The sequence below is a fragment of the Nelumbo lutea genome, chromosome 6, assembly GCF_056320005.1.
Source record: "Nelumbo lutea isolate HS-2025 chromosome 6, American lotus-T2T, whole genome shotgun sequence".
NCBI classification, from domain to species: Eukaryota; Viridiplantae; Streptophyta; class Magnoliopsida; order Proteales; family Nelumbonaceae; genus Nelumbo; species Nelumbo lutea.
The window spans coordinates 28,526,444-28,539,752 of record NC_142689.1 but is presented as its reverse complement, the minus strand read 5'-3'; the positions used below and the strand labels follow the sequence as shown (position 1 = coordinate 28,539,752).

General features: G+C 37.9%; 1 protein-coding gene across 2 annotated transcripts; it reads right to left on the bottom strand.

The window, feature by feature from the left end:
* Nucleotides 1–1,278: 1,278 nt before the first annotated feature.
* Nucleotides 1,279–5,727, bottom strand: LOC148848221 (putative glucuronosyltransferase PGSIP8). 2 transcript variants are annotated; one of them, XM_088948207.1, is made up of 6 exons: nucleotides 5,080–5,619; nucleotides 4,766–4,936; nucleotides 2,905–3,163; nucleotides 2,587–2,788; nucleotides 2,345–2,492; nucleotides 1,279–2,190 (listed from the first exon to the last, which is right to left on the bottom strand). In XM_088948207.1, the coding sequence occupies exons 2-6, from the start codon at nucleotides 4,879–4,881 to the stop codon at nucleotides 1,650–1,652; spliced, it is 1,266 nt and encodes a 421-aa protein (XP_088804333.1). In that variant the 5' UTR covers nucleotides 4,882–4,936; nucleotides 5,080–5,619; the 3' UTR covers nucleotides 1,279–1,649. The 2 variants fall into 2 exon arrangements, with proteins under 2 accessions (XP_088804333.1, XP_088804332.1); XM_088948206.1 differs by lacking the exon at nucleotides 4,766–4,936 and having other exon boundaries at nucleotides 5,080–5,727.
* Between the last annotated feature and the right edge of the window lie 7,582 nt (nucleotides 5,728–13,309).

Sequence of the window (13,309 nt, the reverse complement as noted above, 5' to 3'; positions counted from 1 at the left end):
GTATGTTCGATTTTGGCTTGGCTTGGGCTTGATTATGAGTCTAATTTGGGCTCAAACTTGGCTTGAAGTTCAAGAAAAAGCTCTATTTGTATCCAACCCAAATAGGAAGCATGTTGACTCAAGGGGGGGGGGGGGTCTATGTGACTATAACTATATAATTATTTGCATATCACATGGAAAAATTTTTTTGCACACTTAAGCATTTGTCTTAGGGCAAATGCTAGTATGTGAAAATCATGTGCTATGGGAAAGAATTGTGACCAAAAACTCCCTTTGTATTGGTATGCATGCACTTTATTACCCCGAGTCCACTTTATTACCTTAGCTCCCACGAAATGAGAGTAGGAATGACAACATGGCGAGTTATGGTGGGGCACCAATTTCCTATCAGGGATGGGAACTCCTGAATTTTCCCTGCCATGAGACAACCACCTAAAAGTACATCAAACTAAGGAGTATTTTAGAAATGGGATCATGATAATTTAGGGGTATTTAAAAAATAGACTATTGGAGATTGGGGGTATCTTAGAAATGGAATTATGGGATCTTAAGGTTTTGAGAATTTGAGAAAACTTTGAGACATTTTAAAAATTAATAATAAACCTAGAGGTATTTTAATAATTTATCACCTCAGGGAATTATATGCCAACCTGTCCCACCTCATTCTTGGGTTGAGGGAAAAAAGTTTTGCCTGTCCCACCCGGTCCCCGTTTAAGATTGGAAAAACCTGTCCCATTTGAGGTGGGGTGAGATAGGCCTGCATTCAATAATGGGGAAATTGCCATCTGTAAATGAGAGGATGAGGTTTCTCTTTCTCAATATCCTATGATTCTCACTCATGCAGGCTAGTATAATATAACCCAGTTTAAAATTAGAATTCCCACCATATTTCTTGTGAATTAATTGAATTCACAGAATACAATGTGGAAGGTTTCTTATAGGTCTCTTAATTGCAAGAGAGATTTATGATTGAATCCTGCCTAAGGTTGGGGGGGGGGGTATGGGATTGGAGGATGGGCTATCCCCGTTTGTGTAGTCCCATGGAACCATGGTCAAGGACGGATATATGAATCCTGTTTGGCCATTTCCTTCTGTTTAGTGCCATATATATCCCTTGTTAAATTATGAGTGCTTGAATCAAATGACACTTGTTTTACCCGTGGGTGGTTTATGTTGGATGGTACATAGCAAATGATTTTTGATGTATAGTTGTGTGTCCTTTGTGCAGTACACTGTCCGTGCTTTGGTGCAATCCAATGTCCATGGTTACCCATTTCATTTTGTAAATGGACCATTCACATTGATCTACAAGATAGGATTTTCCAGGAAAGTATGAGACTTATCTGGATGTACATGTCTAAGAATAAATATTTTGAGGTGTCAATTTTTACAGAATCATCACATGGAATTGTTGTTATACTTCCCAAAAAGAATGTCTGAACACAATGACTCTCAATACATGGATTCAATCTCATCAGCTTTGGGTTTTAACATGGTATCTTCTGTCTCTGTATCATCCCTACTTAATTGTTTGATCCTCTGTAATTGTTTGATGGTTTTGTAGAACGAGATCCATGGCCAAATTAATCCAAACTTGGCTTGTAAGAATTGAGACTGACTGCCATAACTCGTCATGTTGCCATCGAGCTTCAGTACAACTTGTTGAACCAAGAAGGCTGTGGAGATTCTCCCAATATAGGCAAGAAGGCCTCTCTCTCAAGCGAGACCTGCAAGCACACCATCACTTTCACCAGAGCTCCCCATGCAATTGGTGCAAAGCAGAAAGCATAGCCGAAGATTGCTAGAGCTCGCACAATTCCGTTTGAGTACCAAGGGAATGCCATGACCATGAGGGAGCCAATGATCCCTAGCCATGGCGTCAGGACAGCAAGCGCAGGCAGCAGGAAAACATTGATCGAGATGGAGGCAAGTGCTGATGATCCAAGCAAGTAGAGCATCCAGCCTATGACTGGGTGTAATGTCCGAGGTATGATGAAGAAAGGGACTACGTAGGCAGCTAGGATGGACCAAATGGCTGTCATCTTGCGCCCTGTTTGTAGAAAGGAGAGGCTCTTGTCTGGCCGCCTGTAGCAAAGCTTGGTTAGGCTGGGCCGCGCCAACCGGGTCAGCACCATCAGTGCTAGGTACATTGCCGACTGCATCAAGACTACCGGCATCTCTGCACTATACCTGTTTGAAGAGATGAATCCCAGCACAGACAAAATAAGGACGAAAATGTTAAGAGTGGAGCAGCAGACAATGACTAGGCTTCAATTAACAATATATATCCATATAGATTTCAGAAAGTTCTGAAACTGGGTTGCTAATATGTTATCCAACATACCCTAGAGTTTCTCGACGTTTTTCATGCCAAGAGAGGCCCAGCGGCAAGACAGGCCATGACCACCAGTACCATGGCTTCAACCACGGTGCGCTTGGGAAGGTCACCACGCTGTTCGGTCCACAGGGTATGTTCCATCGAAGCTTCAGATCTACCAACCAACAAGGAATATACTGGTTATTTCCTCTCTGCCTTGGAATAGAAGCCAGAAGATTAATTAACCAAAATCAGCCAAAGTTACTTACAGAAATAGGAAGCATCCATCTGGTAGCCTAGAGGAAGTCTGTAGGTACCCTCCAGCTTGGTGCCATTAGCTGGTGGGTGGAACATTGGACGGTCAAGTAAGTCAGGGAAGTAGCTAACGAGAAACCCCTGGTCGGCGCCATCTGGGTTGTCCCGTCCAATTTCCAACTCATGAAGCATGCTTTTGAAGACATCCATTGATGGCTGCATTAATGGTAATTCATGATCCATGGTTAGAGATTTTAATTAATGATCAGTGCTTTCAAGCTACAAAGAGAGGAGAAGAGAATAATAGCATTACTGTAATATACTATTACTACCTGCAAGGCAAAGAGACCAGTGTGGAAAATGCAGGGGTTGATGAAGACAGCACAGAATTGTCCACACTGAAACAGCTCGTCTGTCTTCCGGAGGAAGAGGTTGTCAGAGTCGAGCATGACCACCCGATCATACTCCACCAGGCTCCATGCATAGAGCTTGTTCAAAGTCAGCTTGAACCTTTTATTGAAATTGGCCTGTTTTTCATATGGGTTATTCAGGTTCTTCACCTTCAAAACCTTCACTCCATCCTCCTCTTCCCTGCATCACAGAGCCAAACTCAAGTCGTTAAGAAAAGCAACCACCCCTACTACTCGCTCCTTTTCTTTTGGCTATCGAGATACACCAATGCTGAACACAGTGTCCTCATGGAGAGCCATTAACAACCACGAAAGGACAACATTTGGGGCCCGGGCCCAGCTCAGCCCGGCCCATGATCACCCCTATATATATATATATATATATATATATATATATATTTAATGTTTTCAATCAAATTATCCCCTGTAGTTTGGGGTAATTTTAGATTAGGGGCCATTCATTTGTCAGGGGTTGATCAACTGATAAATTTTGGCCATAATTCTTGCATTCATTTTTCGCTATATTGGGTCATATGGTAAACAAAGACATCAGATAATATCATTTAATTGATATCCTTGTATAAGGTGAATAAGTAATTTACTCGTGTATGCCGATAACATTTTCTCCCTCCCTCCTCTATTTACTGAGTATATTGTATTACACAAGAACGCTTGTACATCACTTATAGGGTAAGTTTTACATGGGAAACATTTATCTTAGATAAACATACTTACCAGGGCCTTAGGTGGAAATGGAAAAGAGAAAATAAGGTTTTGAGTCTTACTTTATTATTTTGTTTCATATTTTAATTTATTCCATTTGTATTACAATTAAACAAAATAAGCTAAATTTTAAAACAAAAATAAGTCAGAATTTACACTCAAATCATTTGCATTGTTATAGTTTTACGTCAGTGAAAATTTATTTGCATTGCAACCAAGCACATCACGATTTCAAAAGTTTAAAAGTAGAGGCAAGGCGGTTGGGTGTGGTGTGGTAGGGGTGGTGTTTTGAGGCCTAAGCCAACTATAGCATAAAATAAAATTCTATGAAGAAAAGATTTTCCTGCTGAATGTGGTTATATGCAACCCCAATAACAAGAACATACAATGTTTTAAACCAAGCTACCCCATTGGATGAACATGCATCCTACTACCTATTTTCAGTTTTTTTTAATATTTAAACCTTCAAGCCTAAACCCTAAAATCTAAACTCCAAATCCTTAAATCCTAAAACCCTATAATTTAAAGTTAAAATCTAAACCCCTAAACAATAGAAACCTAAACCCAAGCATAAAACATAAAATCCAAATTCTAAACCTTTAAACCCTGCCTAAATTCTTAAACCCCTAAACCATAAATTTATTGTATAAAATGACTTTGGTAGCCAACATGGTAGGTGAAAGTATTTTTCCTTACCAAACATAAAAATAAATAAATAATTTATAAATGAAATTAATTTTACCAATTGCAGCATTATATAATTTAAAGACAAAACTAAAATAATTGTTTCTCGCAGGTCTTAGTATTTGACCGAAAACCGGTGGAGATGTTTGTAAGTAATGAATATATCTAAGTATATCCAAGTGAGTAAGCGGTGCAAAAGAGAAAAAATAATTTTTGTCATTTTCCAAAAGAAAAATAAGACGCCGTATTTCAATAATTCTATGTTGAGCAAAAGAAAGGGACCGAACGTTGTTTTTTGTTTTCGTTCCGATTTTTTGTTTTAGGTAAAATATCTTTTTCTTTTACAGGAAAGAATATATAGGGGCGTATTCGTCACCTGAGCAAAATTAAGATGCACCGTCGATTAACCGACGGAAATCTCCAACCAGTAGGAAAAAGAGTATCGATCGTTCGATTAACAGACGCTGACTTCTGGAGAAACTTGTTGGCCATTAATCCAAAGTCTAAACGCAGTGAAATCAACGATCATTGAATCCAAAGGCTGCCACTGGTTTGGGTTTGAAACTTTAGCGGCGAGACAAGAAATAGAATTCAGTGCCAGACGACGGCAACGGAAAGCGGTCTCCGGCATACTATTGCAAAATGTAGAGAGAAAACTAAAGAAAGAAATAGAGATGTTTTCTGACTTACATAGCTCGAACCCATCGTGCCGGAACGTCGACGGAAGCAATAACGACGAGATCGGCGTCGACTTTGAGCTTGGCCAGGGATCTGAGCATCACACGCGTGGCAACGTAGAACTCGTAATCCCTCGGCGTTCCCATATACATCATCGTCGCGTAAGCGTTTCTGTGCGCCTTTCGTCCATCTCCAGCCACACCTTGAATCGCCACCGCGGCTAGAACAGCCGCGACGAGCAGCAACACGTTGTGAAATCCCAACTTGCTGCGCCCCATATTCTCCATTCCTCTACTCCACTCGGTTCTCAGAAAAAAGGAAAGCTCTAACAAAGAATCCCTGAAAAGGTTAACGAAAAAGAATCGGATTTAATGGCACCAATCTTGTAAAAATGGTTCGTCTTCTTTTAACTATCTCATTCTCTCTGTCTCCACATATTTAACATATCCAGACTAACTAATCGCCGGTAGAGCTTCGCCGATTGAGAAGAGAAGATGAAAAGAGAGAGAGAGAGAGAGATTTCTGTTGGTTGTTTTGGTTCTTTTTCAGCGTGCACAGAGGATGAGTAGATGAGCATATTTATATAAATAACTAGAAAAGGAAAATGAGAACTGAGAAGGAAAGCTGGCAGCTACGGGTGAAGCGGGACCCTGTCCCTTTTATCAACCGTGTTTCTGACTTTGTTTTGATTGAGTAGTGTAGCTTTCATTCGAGGTGGCGTGTTTCGTGGAATAGAAAAAGACTAAATTGTCCTCTGACGTTGGGAGACTTGACTCTGAATCTGACAGTTGACTGACGGGTAGCCAGTAGCCAGTAGCCAGCTTTTGGTTGGGGTGGCTTTTGAGAAAGTGGAAAAAGCACAACGCGCTTAGTAGTTCGCCTATTTTGGCGTGCATACGTGATGTACCGCTTTGTGCTTATCAGATGGTTTTAGCTTTTAGACGACTTGTAAGAACCAGAGGGTTATCGGACTGTACAGTATTGACTGAGTGCATGGAACTGACTCGCAATATTACATTCTTTGAACGGTTCAAGGACTCAGGTTTATCGGCTAGCTAACTATGCACACACAAACGATGTTTCTCACAGCTTTATTCTCTCAGTTTCATTTCTGTTCCAATGTAATTTGCTTGTTTTGATTTCTGAGGACGTGCTACCCTCGTTCTGTGTAGCTCCATTTTGACTTTATAAAAAAAAAAGTCAAGAAGAGCGCATTGTAATTTATGGTGAGTGGAAAAGTGAAATTTGGATGGTGTTTGGTTTTAGAGGAATTGATTCCTATAAATGCCTTCATAACTGCCTTGTGGAATCTTGCCACATCAGGAGGATAAGTGGATGTTATGGGTTCAAAAATCACAACAATAAAAAGGGTGTTTGACATAACTGCCTTGTATAAACTTGCCACATCAGCATATATGTTTTTTTTTCCTTTTAGTAAGCAGAATTCATGCTTAAACATTTAAAGATTTTGTTTAATAATTTACATAAATCACAACAATCAAGAGATGTCTAGCAATCTGGTATGGATGCATTGTGTATAAACTATAAACTTGCCAGGCTTCAGCATTTATGCTTAGGGTCCATCTGGTTCACAATTGGAATCGGAATCAGAATAGTTTATTCTCATAGTCTGATTTGGTTCACATAGGAATAGGAATGAGAATCAAAATTAGCAGGAATGAGATTTCATTTGCAAGGGAGGGGTAAAGAATGGCAATTCCCTTAAACGGGGAATGCCCTTCCAGCAGGAATGGGAGTGGGATTCTGATTTTACCCAACCAAACAGTTGGAATCGGGATAGTCCATTCTCATTCTGAGTACAGACCCCTATTCCCACAAACCAAATGGGGCCTTAAATTAAATCTCCTTTGATATGAATTTATCTTTTAGTCAGGATCCGCTGCTTGCAAAAGGAGGAAAAAAAAACAACCAATTCAACAATGGTACCTCAAATTTCATTTAGGGGGATTTAGATGGTGTTTGGAAGTGTGGGCATTTTTTGAGACCGATTTTCAAAAAAAAAAGAAAAATGCCCACTCTTGCTAGATCTGTTTTTTCACAAAAAAAAAAAAAAAAACACCTTCATATGTTAGGTAGTGTTTCTGCCACGTGGGCACTAAGCAACACTAATGTTGTTTGGTAAGGTGATTTTCATCACCGTTTTTCATGTATGTGCACATACATGTAAGCGCCACATCATTCAACTGTTGGGGGCAATAGTTCACTAATGCATGAAACACCAAATTTTCATTAATTTACGATGCATGTTTATTTTTCATGAAACATTTCATGCAACAGTTGGGATGCCATTTATGATGCATGCCTGTTTTTCAACGTTTTTTTTTTTTTTCAAAACAAGCTTGAACCAAACAGTCATGTAGGCGGTTGCTTGTGGAATTGCCTATGTGGATCCAACGTGGCACCACTTTTCAGAAAAAGCCCACGCTTCCAAACATCCCCTTAAAGAGTCACAATTTTCATTCATTTTTTTGTGGCATCCACGGTTCAGGTCTATTTATTTAAAGATCAAGCCCCGGGTTGTCTCTCAAGAATTCTGCAATCAGATGTGTGTAGTAGTTTAACACATGGTTTTGAAAATTGGATTGGACCAGACGGTCGAACCAGAAAATCAGGAACTGCTTAAGTGACCTGTTCTATTTTATCCCAAAACCATTATTTCGCCAAAAACCGTTGATTTGATTAGTAAACTGCTAACTCAGATGGTCGAATCGTTAAAACTGTCCAATAATTTTTGCCATTTTTTATTTTTATTATTTTATTTTAAATTTTCAATTTTTTTTTTTTGTTAGAATGGGTCAACTCGAGAACTGACCCCTGATTGGTTCATTGTCCGGGAATTGAACCCCTGACATGCTTTTGGAAACATCACTATAATACATGTTCTTGAACTCAGGAGGAAAATAAGTAAGTTTTGAATACAAATACTGCATAATGGTGAGCAGCCCATCCCCATCCCCATTAACCCTCCAACCTAGTAGTCACGGGAATCGAAAATGAGCCAGCGAACATGCCAATTGGGCTGAATTGGGATCTGTCCCTCACAGAATGCACCTCACACCGATCTCACAGTCATATCCCACCCTGTATTTGGGATCTGTTCCCAATGTGCGGTCAGGACACACTGTGGGATCGATGTGAGACGCTGTATGAGGAGCAGATCTAGATTTAATTGGGCCACCCATCAGTTGGTCAATTGTTTGTGGTCTTACGTGTGTGTTACTGTTTTTTTCTGGTTTGTTTGTTTGTAACTCTAACTTTTTGTATGTCTCTTCTCTGAGCCTCTGATTGTTGAATTGAGTGATTTATTTATTTGACATATTCATAATGAAGAATGTGTCATTGCAAGCAAAGCACCCTTTCTTGTGGCAAATTAAAAAATGAAATAGAAGACCCCCTTTTGAATTTCACCCCAAAATTTTGATTAGCTGAACGAGGCATAGATGTATAGTAGACCTGTTCGCGGGTAACATCAGATTGGGCTTTTTACCACTTATTAATAGAAAATGTTTAGACCTGAATCAAAGCCCGGTCCGATTCTATACTTTTAATCTAATCCTGAATCTAAGTCTGGCCAAATTCTATACTTTTAGGGGGCATTTTTTTTTTGGATTTGAAGAGGAGAAAAGTTAGTCAATGGGATTTTGATTCCTATTAAACATGAATCTCAAGTCATTTTTTTAGATTTATGTGGAGATCAAGAATAGTTTATTTTCCTAGGTGCCACTTACCTAGATAAACGATACCCATATCTTAGGTGGGTAAATAATTCTCCCACATTGGGAGAAAATTGTCAACACTTGAATGTGACAAAAATGCCCCTTATAATAATGGATTTTTATGGCTAAAATGATCATTGTCTTGTTTGCATGGAAAATAAAAGAACATGGGTAAATGCACTTACCTGGGTAAATGTATTTATCTGGATAAATAACTTAACAAAAAGGGAACGAGGTCTTAATTTAATCCTGAATCTAAGCCCAGCCCGGTCCTACACTCTTAATCTAATCTTAGCAAAATTTTTAAGAAAAGAACTTTAAAAGCCACATCAGCCTTATCTGTTTCTAGCGAAAAGATTGTGTGAACACATTGAGTTGCTGATTACCATGAAATACAAAGTGGGCATAAAAGGCAGTCCGCACCAAGCACCTTCCAAGAAGAGGTCCATGTGGTAGTACGCACCACACAAATCAAAAGCAAAAATCCAAAGGTTGTGTTTGATTTGAAAGAAGAGATAGGGAAAAAAATGTTCTTCTAATATTTTCTTCTTTTTTCTTATCTTTTTCTTTCAAACCAAACACAATTCAAGTAAATACTTAACAAACCGGACGACCGATTCTGAAACAGAAATTCCGACATCTTACCTCCACCAGACAAACACAACCTTTGCATCTAAAATCAGCACCTGAGCTAAGCCTTAAAGCATTTTGCATGTAATTAATAATAAAATGCAGATGTAACATTGTCCATTGCACCGCCTCGCTTTTAATTTATTGCATGATAATTGATATAAGGAGGACTGGAGGAGTAGTAATGAATTTGTTTGTAAACTAAACAACGACCCTCTCCTCACTCTATTTAACTTCACCCGGATAACGTGTTATGTCGGGGCTGTTGGACCAGTCAAGTTGCTCGGCAAGCTGGCTTAATTAATACTACCGGCTGGTTAACTTACATACGAATGCGAAATGAACTGGGTTTGGCTTGACAATGGGGAGATAGAGAGAATGTATTTTTAGGGATATTATTTAGCCCCTAGTTTTTAAGATTGTATTTGGCATTTTTTATTTTAAGGATTTATTTCTTTTTTTGCTGTTAAAATGTCTTTATAAATATTGGGTTTTTAATTACAAAAAGAGATAAATTCTTAAAATAAGGAATATCAATTACAGCCTAAGCTAAATGGTTTCTTGAGATGGTATTTACACTTGTTTGGCCAAGTGATTTCTTAGGTTGAGTGATTTCTTAAGATGGTATCTGAACTTGTTTGACCAAGTAGTTTACTATTTAATTCTCATCACCACATTATAATATAGTTGAACATGATAACTGTCAGGTTGTGGAACAATGAAAATGTTCTATAACAGTAATAATTTAAACGGAAAAGTATTGACAGGTTCAATGTAGATTTTTTATTGTAGATTTTTGATTTTCACTACGGAGTTATAAATATTCAAAATGTCAAAACCCATACTCCATGCACCTATACCCGCCCGCGAGTTGACATCAATTCCCAGTTGGCACCTACCCCAAATATACTTTGAGTCTACAAATTCTAACCTTAGGCTGAACAGTTATAATACATAGGACCCACATCTTTTATGATGGGGTCCTTAAATTTATTACTGATATAGAATATTATCATTGATTTCACAGCTAGCTGAACAACCATCACATTCAGCTAACCCCAAATAATAATATATACAAACAACTTATATAAGGTATATTAGTGCTGGTTTCCTAATTTATATAATTGGTTTTCATCAAAGGGGGTGATAGTTGGTGCAAATCAGGTACCTGATTTGAAGAATTTAGATTGTAATGGGCCCAAGCTTTTAAACCCGGTCCATTAAAATTTAACAATTTTCCAACCTGATCATGTCCAACATCATCAGACATGCTTGGCCGGTTTATCTAGTACTTCTTTTGTATAATTGACGGGTTAATTATTGGGCCAGTTCAGCCCAGACCAGAGGAGAGAGCTGGCTCCATGATTGACGGTTCTTCCTTTCAGCACCAATGATCTGACTTGACTGGTTCCCCAGGTTTAGGTTATCTGATTGATTCAATCTAGTTTTGAATGAGCTTTATTTTATTCAATCCATATCCAGCACTATCCAGCTAAATTTCTCAATCATGAAAGCAAACGCTACCTATGAATTCTTCAAGAAAGTAGGAACCACTCAATCCTTTCGAATTCGACTACGCACTGGATTCTACGTTCTAAGACTTCACGGAAACAAATTAAATTTTGTCTGTAATGTTTCTTCTTACGCAAGCTTATTAACATCATCAAAATAAATCTATTTACCAAACAGCGGAAAAATAGGAATAATAAGTGACCCTAAGTTTCTTGTTGATATAATATTTACCTTTCTTTTTTAAAAGCAGAAAAAGGAATCTTTTATGATCCGATTTTGGACATGCACATACAAGGAAAGATTTCTAATATAGGTTGCATGTGTTTGGTACTATTGGTATTTCTAGTTGAAATATTTTAAATTAATCAATACAAATTGGAATCTAAGACTCAAAGGGAGTCCGGATTAAGTAAGCACGTCATTGTAAACACGTTAAATGAGCATTTTCAAATTATTTTGACACCTGTCCCTTGAAATACCCCCAACCTATCCTTAAAAAAGATTAAAGAAAATTTTGAACAATTGTGAGGATATTTATAAAATGTTCACGAAAGTGCTTCTTATGTTCTGCCTATTGGATCCAAAATCAAATTGACATTTCTTGCTGGTGTATGACTCGCAAATGTGATGTGACAACGCATCTTTCACCAATTTGTATTGATCAACCCAAAACATTTCAGGTAGAAACAACAATAATACCAAATAGGACCATAATGGGATGTAGGGCATATGAAATGAAAGAAAACTTAATAGGGTCCTTATTCCTTAACTCTCTTAAGGAACAAATAAAAAGATTTGAAATCTTTTCTTAATTGATTCAACTATGATATTAGATATCGAAAAAAACTTACATCCAACCAGGGGCATCATAAAAGAGATAGCCAATCAAGTGGTATTAATCAAAATTCATGGGATGCTTTGATTGGTCAAAGCTTTTCTGATACCATGTCTTTATAGTATCATAGATTTTCCTCCTCTTATACATACTTAGAATTGGTAACAAGAGGATGAAGATATGTTTCATGCAAACTTTTGATGCCCTGTCTATCTATTAAAACTTTTGTTACCAAAGGAAAAAGTCTGCCACTAAGAAGAATGGTGATTCTATGGATTGGAGACTACTTTAAAATCCGTCCATACAGTTACAGGCACTAATTTATTCTTTGCTTTGAAGTCCTAATATTCGTTAGTTTTTGGTCAATGATTTTTATTAAACTCTTTTCTCAATTCCACTTTCTATGAAGAGGAAAAAAAAATGTAGTAATATCAATAAGGGTCCATTTGGTTCGCAGTTGAAATTGAAATTGGAATCAGAATTGAAATCCATCAGAATTGGAATCGGAATGATCTATTCCTATAATGTATTTGGTTCAAACAGGAATGAAAATGAGAATTAAAATTAGCAGGAATGAGATTTCATTCCCAAAGAAAGGGTAGGGAATGGTCATTCCCTCAAATAGAGGAATGCCATTCCAATTCCACCCAACCAAAAATTGGAATCGAAATAACACATTCCGATTCTGATTCCAAACCCCTATTCTCACAAACCAAACGGGGCCTAAGGTTTGAAAGGTGATATCAGCAATATGCACACACCTGGTGATCACACTGAATAAGCACTCAACAAATATCTAATATATATTTGACATCTTAAAGGAGAAAGAAGAAGAAATACAAAAAGATCAGATCAATCGCTGTCAACTTCGGGAGGATGCTTTTACTAGTGACCATCTAAATTGCTACCTACGATAGGAGATGCTGGTCAATATTCTTTCTTGAGACATTCCAAAGGGAATAAATTCATCCCCATTTTTTCTGAACTACCAAACATGCTTTTTCCACTCCTATAGACCCTGGGGGTGATGGTCGAATCCTGATAATATGAGCTTACAACATAGCAAAAGTGAGGTTTAATTAGGCTCAGTTTGGAAAGGAGTATAAATATAAATATGCAGAGTGCAAAACTTAATACATTGTATTATTTTATATGTATTTATATTGTATTTATACTCTTTCAAAACTGATCCTTAGACTTTTTGGCCCACCAGCTCCATATTGTGGTGTGAAAGGGAATAATTGTTCTTTCACCTTTTTATTTGAAAGCAAAATGCAGAAGATGACTATCCATCCACTAAGGTTCTTTTCTAACCAATTTACCTACAACCTTCTCAGCGGAAATTACTAGGAAGTAGGAATTGCAATGACGCAGGTTCGGGGTGGAGTCATATTCCTCCATCTCCATCCCCGTTCCATTGACTCAGTGAGGTCGGATACTTGGCAGGGGTGGGGAAATTTGTCATCTGTAGAAATCACCTAGAACCATTCTTTATTTCTTGATAACTAGCAAGCAAATCCAAATAAAA

What these genes read in the sequence shown, in the direction of transcription:
- LOC148848221 (XM_088948206.1), bottom strand. Translation starts at nt 5,354, where the DNA reads ATGGAGAATATGGGGCGCAGCAAGTTGGGATTTCACAACGTGTTGCTG. An exon ending in CTGGTCTCTTTGCCTTGCAG is followed by an intron (nt 2,789 to 2,904) that starts GTAGTAATAGTA and finishes CCATTAATGCAG; the next exon opens with CCATCAATGGATGTCTTCAA. An exon ending in GATGGATGCTTCCTATTTCT is followed by an intron (nt 2,493 to 2,586) that starts GTAAGTAACTTT and finishes GTTGGTTGGTAG; the next exon opens with ATCTGAAGCTTCGATGGAAC.